At 34.4% G+C, this 23335-nt stretch overlaps 1 protein-coding gene across 1 annotated transcript in view; it reads right to left on the bottom strand.

Annotated features, from left to right (window-relative positions):
• Positions 1–3668: 3668 nt before the first annotated feature.
• FAM83B (family with sequence similarity 83 member B) overlaps positions 3669–23335 on the bottom strand; it is a 93832-nt gene continuing 74165 nt past the window's right edge. The window contains exons 2-4 of the mRNA XM_044673528.1: positions 12478–12642; positions 11052–11176; positions 3669–6176 (exon numbers count right to left, since the gene is read on the bottom strand). Of these exons, the coding sequence (XP_044529463.1) occupies positions 3896–6176; positions 11052–11176; positions 12478–12642 (2571 nt within the window). The 3' untranslated portion in view covers positions 3669–3895. The remainder of the gene's footprint in view (positions 6177–11051; positions 11177–12477; positions 12643–23335) is intronic.

Raw genomic sequence — 23335 nt, 5'->3', positions numbered from 1 at the left:
TTTGAGAATCATTTGTCAAATTTCAGGCTGCATATCACCTTTCTTCAATATTCTAAAATATAACCTATGTCAATAGTTAATAATAATGGGTAAAAATAAAAATTTTGATGCAATGTGAAAAATCTAAAAAATATCAGTTTCTCTTCTACTAGAACCAATATGGAAAAGGATGGGAAAATTTTCCTTTGAAATCTACCCAAGAAAGATTATATTTTCATGTTAGGGTAATGAGTTAAAATCTTTTTACTCATTTTCACTCATTTCTTTATAGTAGTAAGAGAGTAGAGGTGCAGGATGATTTATCCACTGCCATAAATGCTCTTTGTTTTGATGGTTTTTCTTGTTTTTTCTTTGTTATAAGGGAACACTCTCCAATTTGCTTAAGTTCTCTGGGCCTCAATTTTCCTATTTGCAAAAAGAAGATACTGATACTCATTGCACTTACCATACAAGGCTGTTGTGAGGAAAACCCTTTGTGAACTGTGAACCACCATCACAATTTTCACTATTAGAATATACCAGCCCCTGAGTCTTGACAAATTTAAAGACTTTGGTGTATATCAGATATTGATTCTAGTATTGGCAGATGAATCACCAGAGGGCAATATCAGAAAGCAAGCCACCAACCGAGAAAAAAAAATTACAAACAAGCAATGGCTTGAGCTATTAGAGATGAATGAATTGTTCTATAGCACAAAGGCAAATGATCATCTCACATGCCATCATTTTGATTTTTAAGGCAATATGACTTAGTTACCATTTTGTAGCATGCAATTAACACCAAGCTGCCTATTTTGAGGGATATAAATGTTATAATCACAAGTAATTGGTCAATGCTTGATTCTGGAATGTAATAATCCAAAGAATCTGTACTAATGTGCCAATAAAAGAGAGACTCGATTCCAATAACCAATCATTGTTTAGTTTGGCTTGAAAATACCATCGTCCTGATTTGCCCACCTCATTTAAGGTCCATGATTACCTGATTAAAATTGATGGTGAAAACTGAATTTGGCCTCGGAACTCTGTTCTACTATTTTGCTACCTTAGGAAAGATGCAATCACGTTCTGGGCCTTTAGAATTCCAACTACATATCTGATTAAATGAAATAATATTTGTAAGGTGCTTTCTATTGTGACTGAAACTTAGTAGGTGCTTAGTAAATGCTTATTCTGTTACTTCCCTCCCTGATGATGTGATACTTAATCCGTGGCTATTGACCCAGTATTAATAAAAGCTAACAGATATTCAGGGTACCTACTTGCTTTTGAAGGAGTTAATAAAAGACTATCATGTATTACCATAATAGCTTCTTCTTTTTCCTTTTTGATCCCAAGTTCTTGATCAAACCTCAAATATTATGAATAGCCAAGTATCCAAGCAGAATTGAAAATGAACACACAAAACAAAATGTATATGAACTGTGAATGTGAAATGGTTATGTCAAAGGGGTGCACATCTATTTCAATGATCAATTTAGGGCAGAGATATATTTTTATTGTGTTCCTGGCATTTTTTTCCTCCTTTAATAGCTATAACATTTGAATGTAATCTCCTAAAAATCCTATTTCCCTCTGTGTGTGTATGTATTTGTGTTTTAAGTTTCTTTGTTCCATTTTTCTCAGCTCTAAGCATATTCCCCAGGTGTCCTCCATGTTTAATACTCTTCTTCCTCTGTTCTACCTACTTTCTTCTTTGGCTGCCTGTAAGTCACAGATAAAATCTCTAGAAGTCTTCCTTAGTTCTTCTTAATTCTATTGCTTTACATCTATTAATCATTTCCTATTTTTTCCTGTGTATAGCTTGCTGTGCATAAATTTTTCTGCACACTGTCTTCCCCATTAGAGTGTAAACTCCTTGCTTAGCCCAGTGTTTGGCAGAGAGTAGGTGCTTAATAAATTTTGATTGATTGATTGGAGAGAAGAGCTTCCTAGATTTTAAATTAAAATGAGTTTCCTAGATTTTTACATTAAAATGGAATCTTCTAAAAATTATAGCTCTTGGGACATAAACATGGGAACACAAAATTTGCATTTTTATTTTTGTTTTTTTTTTGTTCATTTTATTTTGTTTATAAATTATATTAAATTAATTAGTGTTTATCTGGCTTCCATGTAAATTCTTTTAAAACGCTAGTGACATGCAAAGATATCTGATAGATATAGAAAACCTTATTTGTGTAGCTTTAAAAGAATGCCTTTAATTTTACCATACATTAGCTAGTTTTAATTTCATAGTTATTGGAATAAAATCTTTAATGTGGGTATCAGTTAATTAAAAGATTTTTCATTCCTTGAGCAAACTGTTTCCTGTATCAACTTACAAACACAGATTTAGAGCTGGAAGGGAGCAGAGACCATCTAGTTTAACCCCTTCATTTTACAAGGAGGAACCTGAGGCCCAAAGTATTAAGCATCTTGGTCAAAGTTTCACAGATAACAGATAGAAAAATCAGGATTCAAATGTGGGGTCTTTGACTCTAAATCCAATGGTCTTTTCACTATAACATGCTTAACATTTCACTTGGAAAATGGTAATAATAGGTTTATAGGACTGGCAAAAATATTTTAACTTCTCAAATTAGGTTTTATTTGGTGCCACAGTGGATTCTTTACAAATAAAAAGAGCCAATCCAATTTTAAAATAGCCCATATTTTTACATAGTGCTTTCACATCTATCATGTACTATTATCCTTCCAAAACTCTCAAGGAAAGTAGCAGCAGGTATTATTTCAATTTACATGGGGCAAATAGGGGAATGGGGAGGATCAATAGACATTCCCAAGGTTACACATTAAATGGCATATCCAGGCCAGAAATGATCCTCCTCCTTATCGTCTTGCTGGTGTCCTTTCATATTTACCACAACTCTTAGGTACTTAGATCGGCTTGAGAAGTAGTAAAAGATCCTGGAAGAGAATTGTTTAGCATCATTTCCCCACTAAGAATATCCTATTACATTTTACTAAACAAAACAAAAACAAAAACAAACAAAAACCTTTAGCACTGATAGGTGAGACAAAGGTGGGGAAAAGTAAAATTTGTTCTAAGTCTACTGTTAATTTTAGAGGTTAAAGGTGAATAAGGGCTTCAGTAACCTGGGACCTAGGGTGGGGGGCTTGAAGAGGGAGCATGAAGATTAATTTTTCATCCAGAAGCAGAAATAAGTTCTTGAAGGTTTTGAAAGAATTTTGAGATGAAATCCTGCTACATAATTGTACTGCATGAGGCTGATACTTTTCTGATACCTCTGGCAAAATAAAATATCTAGTGAAAGAAGTATAAGAAGGAAAACTGTCCCTATGGCTGACAACTCACTTATCTATGCTTCATAGGAAAATCAATAACATACTAATAAAATGATCCAATCTATGATGTAGAAGACTTTAAAACCAATTAAGACATTGTGATAATGTGGGTTTTCTTTTCCTTTTTTCTTGTTTTTGAGGCTACGAAAATGCCAGGAAGATGAATTTTAAAGAGCTACTGACACCAATACTTTCTCTTTTTTTTTAAAGGAAAGACTATAGAAAAGGATATTAGTTAATGATTTAAAAGCATTCACTAATTTCCAATTTATTTCTCTTACTAAAGATTATTTTTAAAACAATCTTCAGTCTAAAGAAAAAAAAGCATTTTCACTCATATTAATTTTTAATTTTTTTCAAAATTTCCCTTGGACAAATTACATCTACAGTGTCAAAGTAAGTCTGAATTTATTACATAAAAGTAGACCATTACTATACAATAACGTATGTGTAAACATGTACATTAGCTATAAAATTTTCCCCTAAGAAGCCCAATTTCATTTTACAAAACCTGCCCATTGTCTTATTTGTTCAAGTATTCATGTCCATAAAAACTCAAGAATTTTGCATTGATTGTTAAAATTAGTTATTTGTTCTTGTGTATGAAATTTCCAAATTTTTGCATAAATCCGCGAAATTTATTTTCATTTGGCTGGTAAGAGTGATAGATAGGAGCATTGTAGTTGAGCAGGGGACTGGTCCTACCATAGCTATTGCTAGCATTGATGTTCTTTAGCTCAGGACGGTGCATGCTGGGGCTTGGCACATGGATTGTGGGTTGAACAGAGCTTTCCATCTTACAAAATGGCTCAAAGCGACTATATACACGCCTGTCTGTGGAACGAGATCTCAATAGTTCACTAGGTTTTGGCCTTGGAGAGGAAGGAGGTGCTCTTTCAGAGGCTATCCTTGGCTTAACTTCCTTTAAATCTTGGTACTGAATCTGCTCAGTGTTGAATCTTGGAGCAGAAGCATCTCCTGGCCTTTCTGAGAATTCTTTTTCAACTGGGTATGCAGAAGGGCTGGTTTTGTTGTCATCTGAGATCACAGGAGGGGGCCCAACAGCAATATTCTCCTTACTTTTATGGATACTGCCTTGTGAATTGGCTAAAGAAGACCGTTTCCTTCTTGGAGATGAATCTGTTTTTGGCTCTGATTTTTTTGGCTTTTGGTTCTCTTCTGCCTCTGAAACTAATGTGTCAGAACTACTACACATTCTATAAAAAGCAGGAGCTTTATTTTTGGATAGAGTTTCTTTCTTTTCTGGTGTGAGGCTGAGTAATGACCTCAACTTTTGAGAACCTTTTTTCAAAAAACTTGGGGAACCCTTCATTTCTTTCTTTGAGGACATATCTTTCGGGGGGTCCTTATTTGCATCTAGAAGAGCAGCAATAGAAATGGACTTGGTGCTGTTAGTGTTTGAAGAATCCTTTTTGAGGTCTTCATCTTCATCCTCTGGGTTATGAGCAACATTGTGCATACTTTTAGAGCTTTTTAATAAATCCTCTTTGGGTTTCTCTGGCTGCTTGACTCTATTCCTAGTCAGTGTGCTGTATACATAGTGCTTGCCCCCACCTTGATCCAGATTGGCCTTGGAGTTTTCAAAGAATGGGAAACTTCTCCTTTTAAGGAGGTTCTCATTTTGCTCAGTTTTCAGAGTTTCCATTTGTTTGTTCCCACCTAAAGTTGTATATAAATAATTATTTGATTCAGGAGGGACTTGTGTGTTTTGATTTAAAATAGGTTCCTGGTGGTTTTCTGGCTCTTGCAAGCTATGCCTTTTTGATGCATCTAATTGAGGTGGCTGAAGATTTGTATTTAATTCTGATAATGATTGGTCTGAAGAATGTTGCCTATTTGATATCTCTTTAGATGTTTCACTTCCCTGAGAACCAATTATCGTTGAGTTTGAAGATCCTGTTGTACAGCTATTTACTTCCTGCTGTTCTGGCAAGGTTGGCTTAAACACAATTGATGGACGAAACCGAGAATGAGTATAAAGAGCATTGGCTTTCACGTTCTCATGTCCGTCATAGCCTTCGAACCGGTCCCCCAGAGCGGAGCCATTTGCATCGGGCATCCCTTCTGAATGGTCATTTAAGTAGGATTCAATTCTCCAGTTCCGCAGGAAGGATTTTGTGGTGTTTTCAAGGGTGGGCATCCTTTGTTGCAAAAAGCGAACGTGATTATCAGTCCCATTAAAAGATCGTCGTACGTTTGAATTTCTTTCCGCGAGATTGGTGGTTTTCCTCTGTGCCAAGTGGTCTGCGAAGCTCTGTGCTGGCATGTGGCGGGGGTTCATGTAACCACCTCGTGACGATGATGCTACACTGAGGCTATCTGATGGCATTTTCCAATTAGTTGATAGATTGTTGCCCCGATTCATTGCTCTATTGAGCAGCAGATAAGGAGTTGTTTCTGGTTTTTCCCCTGCGTAACTATGTCTCTTCCAATTTTCATTCATCTGACTGGGTTGATACTGGCAGATTTTATTTGGACCATTAAAATTAGGTAAAAAAGGTGATTTGTATCCATGATTCCATATGTTATGTCTGTTGTGTTCATTAACTGCATACATGCCTCTATTTTTAAAGTAACCAGGATCTAGTTTGGGAAGATTGTCTTGCCTAGCAAAAAGATTTCTCTGGCTGGAAAAGGAAGCTAAAGAAGATACCGAACGTTGGTATGTACCATTTTCCCAGAGAGGCTTCCCGTTTTTTATCTTCACTGATTCCTCCTGGGCAAATGAACTAGGAACACAGGATCTGGCATATAGAGTCCTAAATTCTTCATCAAATGATTCAACCAGCTGTCCTGTGATAACCTGGACCATGCTGAGATGTGCTTTTTCAAATGTCCACATATAGCTGTAAATATTTTCCAAAAAGATACCAGTTAGAAATTATATATTTTATATGTAATTTATTATTATTAGTAGTAATAATTTTACATACAATTTTATGCTGTTGCACATTTTCACTACTGCTATGAATCTGTTATAAACTAGTTTTAATATTTAATTATAAATAAATATATTTATGATTTTATAATATTTTAAGATGTTTATATTTATCATGGTAAATATAATTATAAATACATATATCGACATTTTAATAATGCCATTAACATAATGTACTTTCTGGTGTGGCTATGAAATAGTAACAAAAGACTTGATAAATAAGGCTTTTGCATTCCTCTCTTAAATGGTACAAAAACAAAAGCCCATGCTTCACTGTCACTTGTAATTACTTCTGACTGTTTAAGGGTAAACATATCACATTAAAATACAATTCCATATGAAGGTTCATTGTGTAACTTGCATTTCTGCTTACCAAACTTTTATCTCATTGAAAGTCTGACATCAAATCTTATATGTATATTCATATCATCTCCATGCCTATATTGCTATACCTATATTTATATGTCCATATCTAGAGTTATCTTTTGCAATGACCATATCTATATCTATGCTTATACATAGAGCTCTTTCTACATCTATATGATATCTATATTTATATCTAGTTAAGCAAAAAAATGAGGCAGGTCAATATTTTGAAAAATAATACCTTGTCTGTGATGTTAAAGACTAGACATGAAAATTGACTTGAAGGCAGGATCCATAAAATCTCAATACTTTGACAAAATCTTATAATTGTGACATAATAAGTAATTATGAAGAGTGCTTTAAAAATCAGAAAGAGATCTTGAAAATAGCCACAAACACTAACTTAAAGATAAATTATACCAATATTTAATATAAATAACTACAAATTACAAAGTGACTTTTCCAGTCAGTATAAATCACTCTAGAGGATAAACTATCAACATCTTTTAATATAAAGAACTATATTAATAAGGAACTGAGGGAAAATAGAGTATGTAATAACTAATATTTACTATAGGCCAAATATTAGGCTAGATATTGAATAAAGTGAGTCATTTTAAAGCTTGTAATCCTTTTTGTAGAGTCACCATGTCAAATACTATGAAAGCTTTTCAATTACTTTTCTAAAAAAGCTAACCTGGTATAACATATGTAATTGTGGAATTGCAAAAAAAAAAGGTACTAATTATCCGCTATATGCTAAGTGCTACCCTGGTAACTATGGAAGCAGATAAAAAGAAAAAAAAAAGAGATTAAGTGTTTATTTTAACTTAAAATCCAGATGATTTTACCAATATATACTAATGAAAGAGAATAAGAATACATTTGAATATTGGCTTTGAAATACCCTACCTTCGTGACTCTGAGCTAAAAAAAAAATCCTATCTGTGTCTCAGGTTCATCACCTAAAAGGTGATGTCATCTGAGGTGCCTGAAATCTCTGAGTCCATGATGTTAGGAAAAAGCAAGGAAAGTCCTGAATTCAATGCTGAAGAGCTTGAATTTGTATTTTATTCATTCATTCATTCACTCATTCATTTACTCTTTCATTCATTAAGGAAAATTATAATGTGTTAAACAAGGGAATCATGTTCTTCAGGTCCTCATATAAAACAGGAAACAGACATAAATATCTATGATCAAAGAGAGACAGAAGAATTCAGATAAAACAAGAGAACAAAAGGGACAGGAGACATCCATCTCTTTCTCCTAGAGGTAGGGGGTGGAGTTCTGCATGGTTTTCTGGAAGAGGAATAGTCAGGAGATAATAATTACAAGTTAATGAAATAGGTAGAGAGAAATGAGGTAAAAGTGATGATTGAACATGATTTTTCTAGCAGCCATGTAAAGGACAGATTAGAAGGAGGAGATAATGGAGGTGGAGAGTTAAGTGATTGTTGCTGTAATCTACACTTGGGTAATAATAGGGGGAACCAGGTTGGAAAGCACAGAAATTTAAAGATGGCTAATTAGGCACATGAGCAATATATGTTTATTAAACTTCTACAATGCATAAGGCACTGTGCTAGGTTCTAGCGATAGAAAGATGAAAAAAATACTGTATCTACAATAAAGGAACTTTTAAGTCCAATAGGGATTAAGCACATGTACACAAATAATATTAAAATGTAGAATGTGATTAGAGATCATGGATGACTTTACAGAGAAGATGGTACCTCAACAAAGCCTTAGAGAAAAATGTTTTTTTCCAAAGATAAATGTAAGGAAGGAATGCATGAAGTTAGTCAATCAATGAGCCTTTATTAAGTGCCATGAATACTGCTAAATCGTTGGGAATGGAAAAAAATTAAGAAAGAAAGTCTTCTAAAAGTGCTTATACTATATAAAGAGAGAAAATATGGCTAAATCAGGACAAATAAGAACAATATAGAAAATAAAAGTGAAAATCATAGAGGGGTAGAACTAGCAATAGGAAGGCTACAAGACCTTTTAGAGGTGTTGGCACTTCTTCTAAATCTTAAAAGAGAACAGGGATTCTGACAGTTGATGAATATATTCATTTTAGCAATAGTTGTAGGAAAGCACTCCAGATTTGGGAAACAGTGTAAAGTCACAGAAAAGGGAAATGGGATGTAAAGTTCAAGAAACAACAAATAAGTCAATAAGGCAAGACAAAGAAAAGTAAAATGGAAGGCATTTGGAAAGGTAAGAAATGGATAGGATGAATTAGAAATGGGAAAGAATGGAAGCTGAGATTTGGGATATTAAAAAATAATGTAGCTAATAGTACTGGGAAGATGATAGAAGCAAGAGATGCTATAGTGTGTGAGATACAAAGAAGAATAAAGCAAAGAAAACAACTATTCAAATTATAAAGTCTATAGGAAGTGTTCCAGATCTGCAAAGATTTAAAAGCAGGATAGCCACAAGAGAAGGAAGTCAAAAGATTCTATGAAAGGATCATACGTTTTTAAAGCTGAAAAGGAGCTTAGAATTTTTCAAATCCACTCACCCCTCATTTGATATATGAACAAAATGAGGCAGAAAAAGGTTCAGTTTCATGCCTAGGACTGCACTCTAAGTGGCTGAGTAGGCATTTCTTCCTGACTCAAAGGATAGTTTCTCATCCAGTACATTATCACATCTCAAGTTAAAATAATTCTTTAAGGGTTATAAAGCATGTTAGCTGTTACTTTATTTGATTTTATGTTAAAGATACTACAGTATGGAAGGTTAAACACAATTACTAGCAAGGTCTTCAGGAGATGGAAAGGAATGGGATGCAAGGGCCACATGGAGGTGTTTGAAATGGAGAAGAGGCACTCAGTCTTCTGCATAGAAGCTGGATACTCAAAAGTGGTTCACTTACTTCATTTGAGGGAAATTTCAAGGAGAGAATAGACATGGCAGTGAGAATATAAATGGGGTTATAACTGAGAAAATTTGTGTCTCATGTTCTCTTTATTTTCAATTTAATATGTTGAGAGATAATCAGCTATAAGTGAAGGTTGGCAGCAGGTAGGGGCTTAATTCTCATTAAGGTTTCAAATGATGGAAATATGTGACAAGAATTTAATGAGGCAGAAAAGTTTTATGACTAGAGAACATGAACCAAGTTAGCAGACTTGCATGAATTTATTAGGAGAACTCAACAACATGGGTACAAGAGTCAAAATAGGAGAGGAAGCCAAGCCAGCCAAGTTTGAGAATGATGTGTCATAATCACACAAAAAGTGGAGGGGTAAGGGAACTGTTCATAGAAAGTATAAATTCATAACTACTTTGAAGTTCATGAGCTCATATAAAATCCTCTTTTTTATTCTTTGTATAATGGCATGTTTGTGTCTAGAATTGTTAAGTTTACAAGAAAAAAATTAAATATTAAGAAATATTGTGTTTAAGGTATTAACCAAAGAATGTAAAATCAGGGGAGATTTCATTATAGTAGAGAGTGACTTGAGTGAATTGAGTAAGGGCAAAAAATTGAAGCTATTGGTTAATAAAGCTATGGGACAGGCAATTAGGTGGCTCAGTGGATAGTCAGGTCTAGAGATGGGGGATTCTGGTTTTAAATGCGGACACAGACAATTCCCAGCTGTATGATCCTGGGAAGTCACTTCACACTTCTTGCCTAACCCTTCTGCCTTGGAACTAATACTTAGTATGGATTCTAAGACAGAAGGTAAGGATTTTTTAAAAAGAAAGCTATGAGATTATTTAGATCTAGAGCTGGAGGGGACCTCAATGCTCATGCAGTCTGACTTTTTCACTTACTGAGGAGACAGAGGCTCAAGGAATTTAAATGACTGGCCCCTAGTCATACAAGGAAATAAGCATGCTTCTAGAGGCGGTGCTCTTTCCATTATGCCATATTATGTTTTATGTATATACTTGGTTATGTGGATAAATGCAAGTCTTTAAGAAATCCTGAGTGCTTAGATGTCCACGTAATAGCTTCTGCAAGAAAGAGAAGTTTGAAATGAGATCAAAGCAATGGCCAAGAGAAAGTCAATAAGTGGAGTCTAGAGAATGAGTAGGACCAAAGGGAACACATTCAACTGTTAATTAAATTAAAAAGGCAACATAGTGGTGGAGGGCATAATTTATCCTTTGTATTTTGTCAAGACTTCTAAGACCAATAATATACCTACCATGCCTCTTAGATGTCTTAACTAATATAAGTTTCTGTTTCCTCAATAGTAAAATGAGGATAGTGATACCACTAGTACCTTCCTTGCATGGTTGTTGAATCTCAAATAAATTAATGTATAACATAACGTGTTTTGTGAACCTGCTACTTCTGCTGAATATTGCTTATGAGTCACTGAAAGAATAGACCACAAGAAGAAATAACTTTAATTAAATTACAATTTGTCTTTAAATACAGTGCTCTTACCTATAGGAACCATACATTACTTTCTGGCAATCAATTAAAAGAAATTTCTGTTCCATTTTTCCGTGAAATTTTGCTCCTGTTTTTGAAAGATAATCTTGGCCTTTTACTGTTCTTATTCTGATGTTCTAAAAAAAGTAATAATACAAACATTAAATTACTATTTTTGTTAAAAGAGTTGCATTTAAAAATGCAAAAAAATTAAAAAAAATAAAATTTACAGGATCTTAAATTTAAGGACAGAAGGAAGTTTAAAGACAATTTAGTCCAAATAATTAATTTCATCATAGCATTCTGATACCAAAAAATATTTAACAGGCAACTGAAAAATAAAATCTATCCTAGAAAATAAAACTTTGTATATTTTATCAAATAAATACCAGAATCATCTATTGGGTGTTTATAGGCGTGCATATGTACCTGCGTATATGCACCTACAGACATAATTACCAGGTTATAAGCTTTTATTTTTCCTATTTCAATATGTGGATGGATTTGCTTTGCTTTGAAATGGATAGTCTTCCAAAGATGCAGATTATAATTCATCCACACCTCATTTTGCCTGACACTTCTCTCTTGTTATTCAGTCATATCTGATTGATCAGAATTCCTTAGATCATATTGTTCATTAAGTTTTCTTCACAAAAATTCTGGAATAGTTTGTCATTTCCTTCTCCAATGGATTAAGGTAAACAAAGATCAACCAACTTTTTCAGAGTTATAGTTAGTAAGTTTCTGAAACTGGACTGCAATTCAGTTCTTCCTGACTCTGGTCCAGGGCAATATCAACTAAGCCATTTAGCTACCCTTAACAAGTAGAGAAAAGATGGGAGCTTTCTTCTATATCTCTAAACACTGACTGCATGAATATAAATGGATCTCTTGCTACAGGAGCAATTCACCCTCTCTCTGGGCATAGTTCCCACAGCTTATATATACTGGTTTCCAACATCAACCATTATATTCTTTAGATATGCCACTATGAGGCTCTCAATTAAGTAAAAAATGTAGAAAAAAGAAAGTTTCATTTAAGTAATTAAAAATATTTATAATATAGGATAGGATCCTATCATCCAAGTAGGTAAATATAATGACCAACTAATGTGTTTATTGTTGCAGATACACAACTTTAATTTATCAACCAATCATTAAGAATTTATTATATGTGTATTATCTATCAGTCATAGTGTTAAATATTGACTTAGAAATGCATCATATCTTGAAATTTTCAATATTGAAGCTAATATGTAAACTTCAGTCCAAGTAAAATTTCAATTATTTTCTGAAAAAAAAAAAAAACATGGTGACTAGGTGGAATTAAATACTCCACCACTATTAGATAAAATTTTACATTTCGATTGAGTATTAACATTATACAGAGATTACTAAATTGATATGATATACACACTATAAAAACTGGTTTCCTTACCCTGAGTCTCTGAACTTGACATCCTTGCTTTTCTGTCATTCTTAAAAAGTGATTGAAGTTGGAATCATCAAGGAGAATATATACAGAAATCCCTCTGGCTGATGCCTCCACTATTTCTTTGAAGATATCCACGTCTGTAAACATATCCATTACTAAGGCAATGACCTGTTGAAGAATAAGAAGACCCTCATCATTTGAGACATCTAATACAGATGGATATAAATGGCTTCTTTGCATCACTTATCACTAACTACATTATTAAATAAGCTATTAGTTGGCACCTATAGAACGATTGTGTGGGGATTCAATCCTGGATTCAGAGTCAGAAGACCTGAGTTTGAATCCTGGCCCTGCTATTTTGTATTTAAAAGATCTTCAATAAGTCATTCCCTCAACCTTAGCTTCAGTTTCCTCATTAGTAAAATCAGAAGGTTTAACTAAAAATATGGTAAAGACCATTCTAACTTTAATTTTTTAATCCCATCATATGATTTATGATTCTATGTTGTATTCACATCGTACTAAATAAACAAGTCTTTTTTTTTACATCTTATGACAACAGCAAAATGATTTTAAGAACATATATTAAGCATATACATTAAATAAATATGCTTAACAAAAATGTATCATAGCTATAAACCAAAGGCCAAATTCAATTATGTGGTAATGATAAACAAAGAACTGAATTATAGATTATATTTTAGGGGAAATCAATATCAATTCAGAAATATTTTGGAGGAAGTAGAATTTTTGGAATTCTTTAAATGTAAGAGCAGAAAACAAGAAGGGAGGGCATCTTTTTTTTTTAAACCTTTATCTCCTGCCTTGGAGCTAATGCTGTGTATTGGCTCCAAGGCAGAAGAGTGGTTAGGGCTAGGCAATGAGGGTCAAGTGGCTTGCCCAGGGTCACACAGCTGGGGGGTGGCTGAGGCCAGATTTGAACTTAGGACCTCCCATTTCTAGGCCTGGCTCTCAATCCACTGAGCTACCTAGCTGCCCCCGGGGAGGGCATCTTGATAAGGGTACCAAGATAAATGTGAAGATATTTTGTATGACATTATAAAATCATAACTCTCAAAGGACAATAAATAGCAAAGTTAAAATCTGAGTTCAGAAGTCTATTTTGATGATTTAAAGGATTAGCAAGAATGAAGCAATTTCAGAAGTAAGATTTCTGGAAAGAAGTAAGTAGCAACGATGGCAAAAGTTTGAAGTAAAGAATTTTACATTTGAAGGAATTTTTGAGGTCATTGACTCTGATCCTCCTTAGTTTACAGAGAGGAAAAAAAAAAGAATCTAATAGATTAAGTGACTGATAAAGTCACACAAAAAGTTATTGAGAGAACTTTGACCAAGGTCAGGTAAAATCCACCATGTTAGGAGGAATATGGAACACCTTTGAATTTCTTTGAACGATAAAGATGCTGCAATCAAGTTTAGAAAAATCAATTTGAACTCCGGGTTAAGATGGCAGCAAAGTAAGAAGCAGCTCTTAACCTCTCCTGACCAAAGCACACAAAACTCCTCAAGGGGACATAAAAACAAGTCCAGACGAACAGAGGAACCCCACAACAGGGCACAGCGTGGAAGGTAGGTGTAATCTAGGCATTTCCATGCTATAAAGGGGTGAAACAGCTCTCACTAAATCACGGGCTGAGCAACCACCCCCCTCCACCCCCTCCACATACAACCCCTATAGCTCCGAAGCCAGCTAAAAAGAAATAGAGCAAGTTTGGGGCACCAATCGAGGCATTGGCAGCTCTGGGGCCTGTTCCTGAGAGCAGCAAGATTTAGGACCCCAAAAAGCTAAAGAAACACACAAACTCTGAGAGTGGGAGCAGAACGCAGGCTCAGAGCGCAGGCACGGGCAGAGACGTGGGTGGAGGCAGACACAGCCAGGAGCTAAAGCTCTGAAACCCTGAGTGGGGAACCAGTGCAGACGGGTATACGACTGTGGAAGCAGCACCCTGAGACTTGTAAAGAAACCTCCGGCAGAGGATCAAGCAAGGGGGTCCACCATGGGGCTTGACCTTGGAAAAAACCAGAACTCAGACCTCAGGAGCCAAAAGACCGTGAACAGACCCTGAGTGCAAGGATAAACCAGAGAAGCTGCTGGGCTAATGATGGCTACCCAGTCTCAGGAAGTTCAGAAGAGAAAGATTAACAATAAGAAAAAGAAGTCTTTAACACTCGACAACTTTTACACAGAGAAAATCCAGACAACCGAGCAAACAGAGGAGGAGAACAAACAAGCATCCGGACCCTCCTCAAATAAGGAAAACTCCTCACAAGCTATGGAAGAGTTCAAAACTGAGATTTTGAGGAAAATGGAAGAGATCTGGCAAGAAAATAACTGTTTAAAAGGTAGAATCTTGCAACTGGAAAGTGAGGCTCAGAAACCAAATGAACTGATAAGCAAATTGAACACCAGAAATGACCAGATTGAAAAGGAATACCAGAAGATTATGGCAGAAAACCAGAATATCATAGCCGAAAACCAGAAGATTACAGCCAAAAACCAGAAGATTACAGCTGAAAACCAGAAGATTACAGCCGAAAACCAAAAGATCATAGACGAAAACCAAAAGATTATAGCCGAAAACCAATTCCCTAAAAGCTAGAATTGAGCAATTAGAAGCTAATGATCTCTAAAGACAATAAGAACAAATAAAACAAAGTCAAAAGACTGAAAAAATAGAAGGAAACATGAAATATCTCAATGAGAGAGTGACAGACCAAGAAAACCAGTCTAGAAGAGACAATTTGAGAATAATTGGTCTTCCAGAAAAACCAGAAATTAATAGAAACCTGGACTCCATACTAACAGAAATAATTCAGCAAAACTGCCCTGAAGTCCTACAACAAGAGGGCAATATAGACATTGAAAGGATTCATAGAACACCTGCGACATTCGATCAAGAAAAGAAAACAGCCAGAAATATAATTGCCAAATTCAAGAGTTTCCAAGCAAAAGAAAAAATCTTACAAGAAGCCAGAAAGAAACAATTCAAATATCAAAGAGCACCAATCAGGATCACACAGGATCTGGCAGCCTCCATGCTAAAAGACCGCAGGGCTTGGAATACGATGTTCAGAAAGGCAAGAGAGCTGGGCCTGCAATCACGGATCAACCACCCATCAAAATTGACTATATAATTCCAGGGGAAAGTATGGGCATTCAACAAAATTGAAGAATTCCAGGTATTTGCACAGAAAAGACCAGGGCTAAATGGAAAGTTTGATATCCAACCACAAAAATCGAGAGAAACATGAAAAGGTAAATAAGATACAGAGGGGAAAGAAAGAAAACTTATCATTTTTAAATTTGCCTTTTTAAGGGCCTCAGTGAGATCTAATTATCTGTATTCCTATGTAGAGAAATGTTATGTATAATTCTCTGTAGTGAACTCTATTCACTATTATAGTATTCACAATTATAGTAATCAGAAGAATAAATCACAGGGTGAGGGTGGAACACTAAATAATCTAAGATGACATGGGGGATGGGAAAGAGGGGGTGAATAGCAGGAGACACCAAGAGAAACTTGAGTGAATAAGAAAAATAGGATATTATATTACACACAAAGAGGGCATGGGAGGGAGAGGGGACAAATACTATTTTAAGAAGGAGAGGAAGAGAGCATTAAGAGGTAATAATCAAACCTTACTCTCAGAGTAAGAGTAGCTATACTATCCATTGGGACATAAAACTCTTATCAAACCCTTCTGAGAAAGTTAGAAGGGATAAACCAAGGGGAGCAGGGGAGTGGGGAGGTCAAAAAAAGGGAGGGGAGAAGGGGGAGGGAATTCATAAGGCCTTTAAAAACAAAAAGAGGGGGAAAAATAAGGGAGGGGGTAGAAAGGGAAGTTAATCAAGGGAGGGGATAAGGGATAGCGGCTCAATAGCAAACCACTGGTTTAAAAGGAAAAAGTATAAGGAAAAAGGGGGTAGGAATAGGAGAGGATTCGAAAATGTCAGCAAATGCACAACTGATGATTATAACTCTGAATGTGAATGGGATGAACTCGCTCATAAAACAGAAGCAAATAGCAGAGTGGATTAGAAACCAAAATCCCACCATATGTTGTCTACAAGAAACACATATGAGGCGGGTGGACATACACAAGTTTAAGGTTCAGGGCTTGAGCAAAATATTTTGGCCGTCAAATGAGAAAAAGAAGGCAGCAGTGGCTATTATGATTTCTGACAAAGCCAAAGTAAAAATAGATATGATTAAAAAAGACAGAGAAGGTCATGACATCCTGATTAAAGGCAGTATAAACAATGAGGAAATAACACTGCTCAATATGTATGCACCAAGTGGCATAGCACCCAAATTCATAAAGGAGAAACTGGCAGAGCTCAAGAAGGAAATAGATAGTAAAACCATACTAGTGGGAGATCTAAATATTCCTCTGTCAGATCTAGATAAATCAAACCAAAAAATAAATAAGAAAGAGGTAAGAGAGGTGAATGAAGTCCTAGAAAAATTAGATTTAATTGATATGTGGAGAAAAATAAATAGGGACAAAAAGGAATACACCTTCTTTTCAGCTGCACATGGCACATTCACTAAGATTGACCATGTTATAGGGCATAGAATCATTGCAAACAAATGCAAACGAGCAGTTGTGGTGGCAACAAATTTGAAAAGGAGGGTGTGTCCTTCAATTGGGGAATGGCTGAACAAACTGTGGTATATGCGGGTGATGGAATACTATTGTGCCAAAAGGAGTAATAAACTGGAGGAGTTCCAGGCGAACTGGAGAGACCTCCGGGAACAGATGCAGAGTGAAAGGAGCAGAGCCAGAAGAACATTGTACACAGAGACTGATATACTATGGTAAAATTGAATGTAATGGACCTCTGTACCAGCAGCAATACAATGACTCAGGACAATTCTGAGGGATTTATGGTAAAGAACGCTACCCACATTCAGAGGAAGCACTGCAGGTGAGGAAACATATAAGAAAAACAACTGCTTGAACGCATGGGTCGGGGTGGACATGATTGAGGGTGTGGACTCGAAACTACCACACCAATGCAACTACCAACAATTTGGAAATTGGTCTTGATCAAGGACACATGACAAAACTAGTGGAAATGTGCATCGGCCATGGGTGGGGGGATTGCGGGGGGCGAAGGGGAAAGTAGGAGCATGAATCATGTAACCATGTTAAAAATGAATATTAATAAATGTTTAAAAAAACATCAGTCAATATGACAAATAAAATAAAAAATAACATAGATTAAATGAAGAAGAAAAGAAATAACTAGGTAAAATACAACATAATGTAGAAGCCATAACAATTATATTAAAAACAAGTATTAACATTCAGAAAAAAATCAATTTTAAGGGAAAATGTACTTCCTATTTTCAGATCAATATGGTTCATAGTGATTTCATACAAATCTCAAGCTAGACTATTAAAAATCAAATATTGTACCATGGTCAAAAATAAGCCAATTTAGAAAATTATTTTATAATTTGCGTGAAAATCTTAACTGTTTTAAGAAATCTAATTAGTGGTAATGTGATTCTATCTAAAATAAAGTAGAATCAAAAATCCCCATCTCTTATTTTTCAATATTTGATTGCACAGTAGTATATGAAAAAATAATACATATGTTTATGATTAAAATTTACTAAGCAAAAACAATAAAACTGTTGGTTTAAGGCAAAATACAGCATAGAAATACAAGTATGCACTACAAGAAAAATAGGGAAATGTCTAAATTTTTTAAAAAAGGCTTTTATTCTTTTTTTTGGTTGCTTCTTTTTTAATATGTTGGGAAGAATGGACAAAATTTATGTCTATCAGCAAGTATGAGAAAGTCAGAAAAGTATAGAGTACCTAATGGACTGATAAAGAATGAAATAAGAATTAGGAAATCAACATACTTATCTGCAATAACATAGGTGAAAATATAGAGAAAAGTTATCAAATTCTGTCAAAGTATAGTAGCCTATCTTGGCAGCAAAGAACAGATACAGAACTGAACTACAGAATATTACAAACACAGTGAAATGTGGCAGCTGTCTTGATTTTGTTTTTTTGTTTTGTTTCTTTTTTATTATTATTATTAAAAGTTAAATGGAAGGGAGGAAATGATTTATTTTTTTAATGGTCATTCGTCAAACTTTAACAATTTGGAAAATCCTGAGAAATATCATACTCTTATACTGGGTATTTTTTGTTAAAATTACCCTGTGAAGAATTTTCTTTCATAGCAATTTAATATGGTTTCTTAAATCACCAAACATGCCCCCAGTATCAGGCCCTTTGAGGTTCAGCCTATGTGAAACAAAAATAAAATTCAATAAAGAAATTAGGTTAAATATTATATAAAATACATTAGTTAAGGAAATAGAGAAGGGAAATATCCAATTCCTTAATTTGGAAATAAAGTTTACATTTATTTAAATAACCACTTGTTTCTTTTTTTTGAAGTTAACCTGTACCTTGAGAATATACTTCTTAGTGTGTCAGGCCAACTGAAGTAACAAAACACTTAAATGCTTGTAAATTTAAAAAAATTTTAAAAAATAAACCTTATTGTTTAGGAAAGGTATTTGAAGTACTGATCTACTAGATAATCACCAGATATTGAAAGAGCCAGCCTATTGACAGTCTTTTCAGCCCAAGGGAAAATGCATTGGATTAGGATCCAAGAGACTAGACCCAGTACAATTGGCATGCTTATCTGACATCAACTGAGTCCTGTAATTTACTGTAGTCTGTTTCTCCAGTTACAAAACAAGGTTTTAGGAACACTTCTTATATTGTTGTAGTGAACTGTATCAGCTCTCTAAAGCACTCTGAGCCATTAACAGAAAGGTCAGATATATATAAGCAGTCCTTGCACCTCCAATGGCCATGTATTATAAGTCAAATCTGAGTTTCCCTGACAAAGAATGGTGTAGTTGAGGCCTGATCAAGGGCCTGGTATACCATGATTTATATAAATCTCCATAAACAACAAGTTGAATCAAATAAAATTTTTGTTACCAGAAAAAGTAAACTAGGTACAGGATAACTCAATTCTATTCCCAGGCTTTGGAACCTTCTAGTGTTGTGACTTTGGGCAAGACAATTAAAGTTCTTTTATCTTGGTCTCCAAAATGGCATAATACCTGCCTTGTCTAGTTCCTGATTAAGTTCTTTGAACACAAAGGTTATATGTATGTAAGATATTGTAATTACATAAATTACATACCTCTAAAGCACCCAACTTTCTAAAGTGTACATAAATCAAGCAGGTCAGCACCAAAGATGATCAGATTTTATTTACTAGTATATATGATCAGAACACAGTAAATAAGATTTTTCATAATCCTTGTCTCATTTTACTAAAGTAGTTTCATATAATGGAAAGAACTATGGGCTTATGCAAAGATCTGGGTTCAAATATTGAATCTACCATTTGCTAACATGTTGACTTGACAAATCACTCACCTTCCTTTTAAGCCTTTTTTTCTTATCTGTAAGATGTGGATAATAAAACTTTCTCTTAGGTTTGCAAAATGCATATATTAACTCATTTGATCCTCACAACAATATTGTGAAATAGGTAGTGCATGTAACTTTCAGTTTAAGTATTATTACTGCAATAAGATAGAAGGTAAGGAATATAATTCACAAAGGGCATGGAATTCAGAAGGTCTTCTCTGGGAAGATTTTTGCAGGTATCTTCAATGAGTTTTGTGGAGACGTTTAAGACATCTTAAAATGCATGAATCAACCCTTATTTACACCTAGATTCTTCATCTTTTGATTCCTTTCCACCTTATAATTTTCACAATTTCAAACCAAATTAAAGCTTTGACTTTAATGGCAGACAAACTCAAAGGCATACAGGGCTGAGTTTAATCTTTATCCACAAAATCAAAAGCTTTTTCATCTTAACCAAAAATCATGAATTCCCCACCCTCCACCCCTTAGAGTAGCTTGACCATCACTAGATAGTAGCTTTCTTGATTTTATAAGCCATTTTTGAAAGGATAGAATGATATTGGTGACTTTAATGCAATGAAATGGCTGTTTAAACAAGCATACCCAAAGCTAACACAAAGAAATTAATAACATCTTTCACATCAGTACCCTTGACAGGTGATGTAACTTTACAAATACCAACTTGCACAGAACATTTCTGCAGCTTCTCTTTTAGAACTGCCTGAACAGATGATTGATTAGTCACAAAAAATCAGAATTGATATTTTAAAGTCTTTACAATAGGTATCCCTAATTCTTATACCTTTTTTTCTTTTCCTTCCTGTCTCCTCTTCACTATGAGCCAGTCATCCAAAGAAACCCAAAATATTTCTTGTATTGACATAGAGTAGGGGCAGGGACCAATAGGGTTTCTTAGGAAGGGACTGAAGCTGGAAGCCCAGGGAAGTTTTAGAGAGAAACTATCAGGAATTAAAACCGATATAATTTTTTTAATTTAAAATTTTGAATTCTGATAAATGAAATGAGAAACAATGATTCAAAAGTACCCATGATTAATGAAGTTTGTTAGCCAATTCCAGTAAAGACCTAATAGACTAAAATGAAGAATGAAATATACATATTTGGATTTGGTTAGAGTGAATCTGAATTGCTCAACTGTACATATTTGCTATGAGGGTTTTCTTTGTTTTTTTTTTTTTTGGTTTGCTTTGTTTTTAATTGTCAAATTGGGAAAGGAAAGGGGCTGAGAAAATAAAAGCATATGAAATAAGAGAAAATAGAAATTAAAGTTTAAAAACTTTTGAGCAATAGAAGAATGATTTGAATGTCTATGACCTCAAGGGTATTATTTTGAAAAATAATATTAATCTTCTTGTAATGATTTATACATTAGTTTAACTGGTCAAACCATTATCTTATCTAGTGTCTAAAAGAGTGCATTCATCACCTCATTAGTATGGGATACATACAAAAGGAAATCTGTTCACCTTATCCCTTCTGTGATTCTTCCTTGATTTCTTTATGTAAATGTTCCATAAATGTTCTACCCAAAGTAGTGGAAGACTACTTTCTTTAGTGATAATCTTATGAATTTGATTGCAGCACTTGAGCCTTCACCTCTCATGCCTAACTCTGACTATAAAACTGGCTTCACCTCTTTTTCTAGGCATACGAGTCCTGGATGAATGTTTATATGAAATCTTTATGGTTTGCGGCACACAAGAGTTTAATTATTCATGTTATACATCTTTCCATTGTCATTAGGGTGAACTGAAATTTTGAATCTCTTAAGATTGTATTTTTTCCATAATTTTCAGACATCTATCCCTTTTTTGAAGATACTGATGTTTAATAATAGCTTTTATTGAACTCTGAACTCACTGGAACACTTTGGAATCATTAAAAGTGCTCTAATTTTAGGTTTACAAGGTTTACAAATGCAATACAGGACTGTCTCCTCCTTTGTTATTCATATTGAAACCAGTCCTTCACCTGGTCAAAATCACTCTGAAGTCTAAGTTTCATTTGACCCATCTGTATAACCCTATCTAGATCCTAGTTGCTGTAATGTTTGCCTTCTGGACACCTAGGCAATAGTTTGCCCTACTATTTCCAGTATAATCCCTAAATCATTGTTTTCCTTTCTACCCTGTTCTCTGTTCTCATTACCTGTTGACTTCAATATGAACACTGGTACCCCCTTAATCCTTCCAGCCTCCCTGTTCATCAGTCTTTTCAAATTCTTGGTCCTACAACTTGACGACTCCAGTCAAATATGTTAGATATTAAAAATTTAAGTGAAAATTTCAAAGAAATATTGAACTAGTTGAGGAAAAAAGTTATATACATATGAAGGAAGTATCTTTGCCAAGAAAACCATATACATATGAAAACAAGAAAAGTCATAGACAAAAAAAGGGAAGAGAATAAGACCAGTCAATGAGTGACCAAATATTAAACGAGCTGGTACAGATTCTAAATACAAAATTTTCATAGAAGTGATAGACCTTGAAGGATCTTACATCTCAGTATCACTCTTAACTATGCTGTCTTTATAAGCTTAAACTCTGAAATCCTCTTCTCTGATTGTAACCTCGTATCCTTCTCTTGGACTCTATCTCTCATCTTAAACTTATGCTTCCTTCTCACTTGGTGCCTTTCAGACACTCTTATCTCCCAGATGCAAACTCCTTGAAATCAAGGATCATTTTTTGTTTCTTTGTTTTTGCATATTTTAGGTCTTATTGTCTAAAATACACAGCACAGTGACTTTTGTGTGAGAGTTGCTTAATAAATATATGTTTTCAAATGAAAATTTTTCACATTTTCAAATTCTTTAAACCAATATAAGGTTAGTTATATAGAGAAAGAAAAATTATGCAGGGCCTTGAAAGTTAAATGAAATTTAGACTTTATTAGGTAAGCAATAGGGGTATCTGCAGTGTTTTGAGATGATAATGAAAACAGTACTTTGGAAAAGTTATTGGCAACAGTATGCAAGATAGAATAGAAGGAATTGAATAGGCTTTAAGCTGTACTGACTTAAAAAGAAATATACCTACATACTCATCCAAGTACTAGTAAGAAAAGAAAAAGAGTAAAGATAAAAATGAAAATATTGGGGGCATGCAGATCAAGAAGGGAAATCAAAGCTAATTTTGATAAAAAATGGTGAGCCCACATTCATGAATACATGAAATTAAGAATGTGTTTCAATGTTTTTATTATCTCCTTACTATACCTCTTTTAGTATATAAACACATTAGTAATATGCTTTGTGCATGACCTAGATATTTAATTAAACATAAATGTGCTTTCAGTTAATATGTTCTAGTCAAAGAACTGTCTTTAACACCCACAAAATTGCATATCCCTTCTCTCTATGTGATTACAGTTGAAAAGC

Source organism: Gracilinanus agilis, chromosome 4 (genome assembly GCF_016433145.1).
Source record: "Gracilinanus agilis isolate LMUSP501 chromosome 4, AgileGrace, whole genome shotgun sequence".
NCBI lineage: Eukaryota > Metazoa > Chordata > Mammalia > Didelphimorphia > Didelphidae > Gracilinanus > Gracilinanus agilis.
Note: the sequence above shows the minus strand (reverse complement) of the source record. Positions and strands in the feature narration are given on the sequence as shown.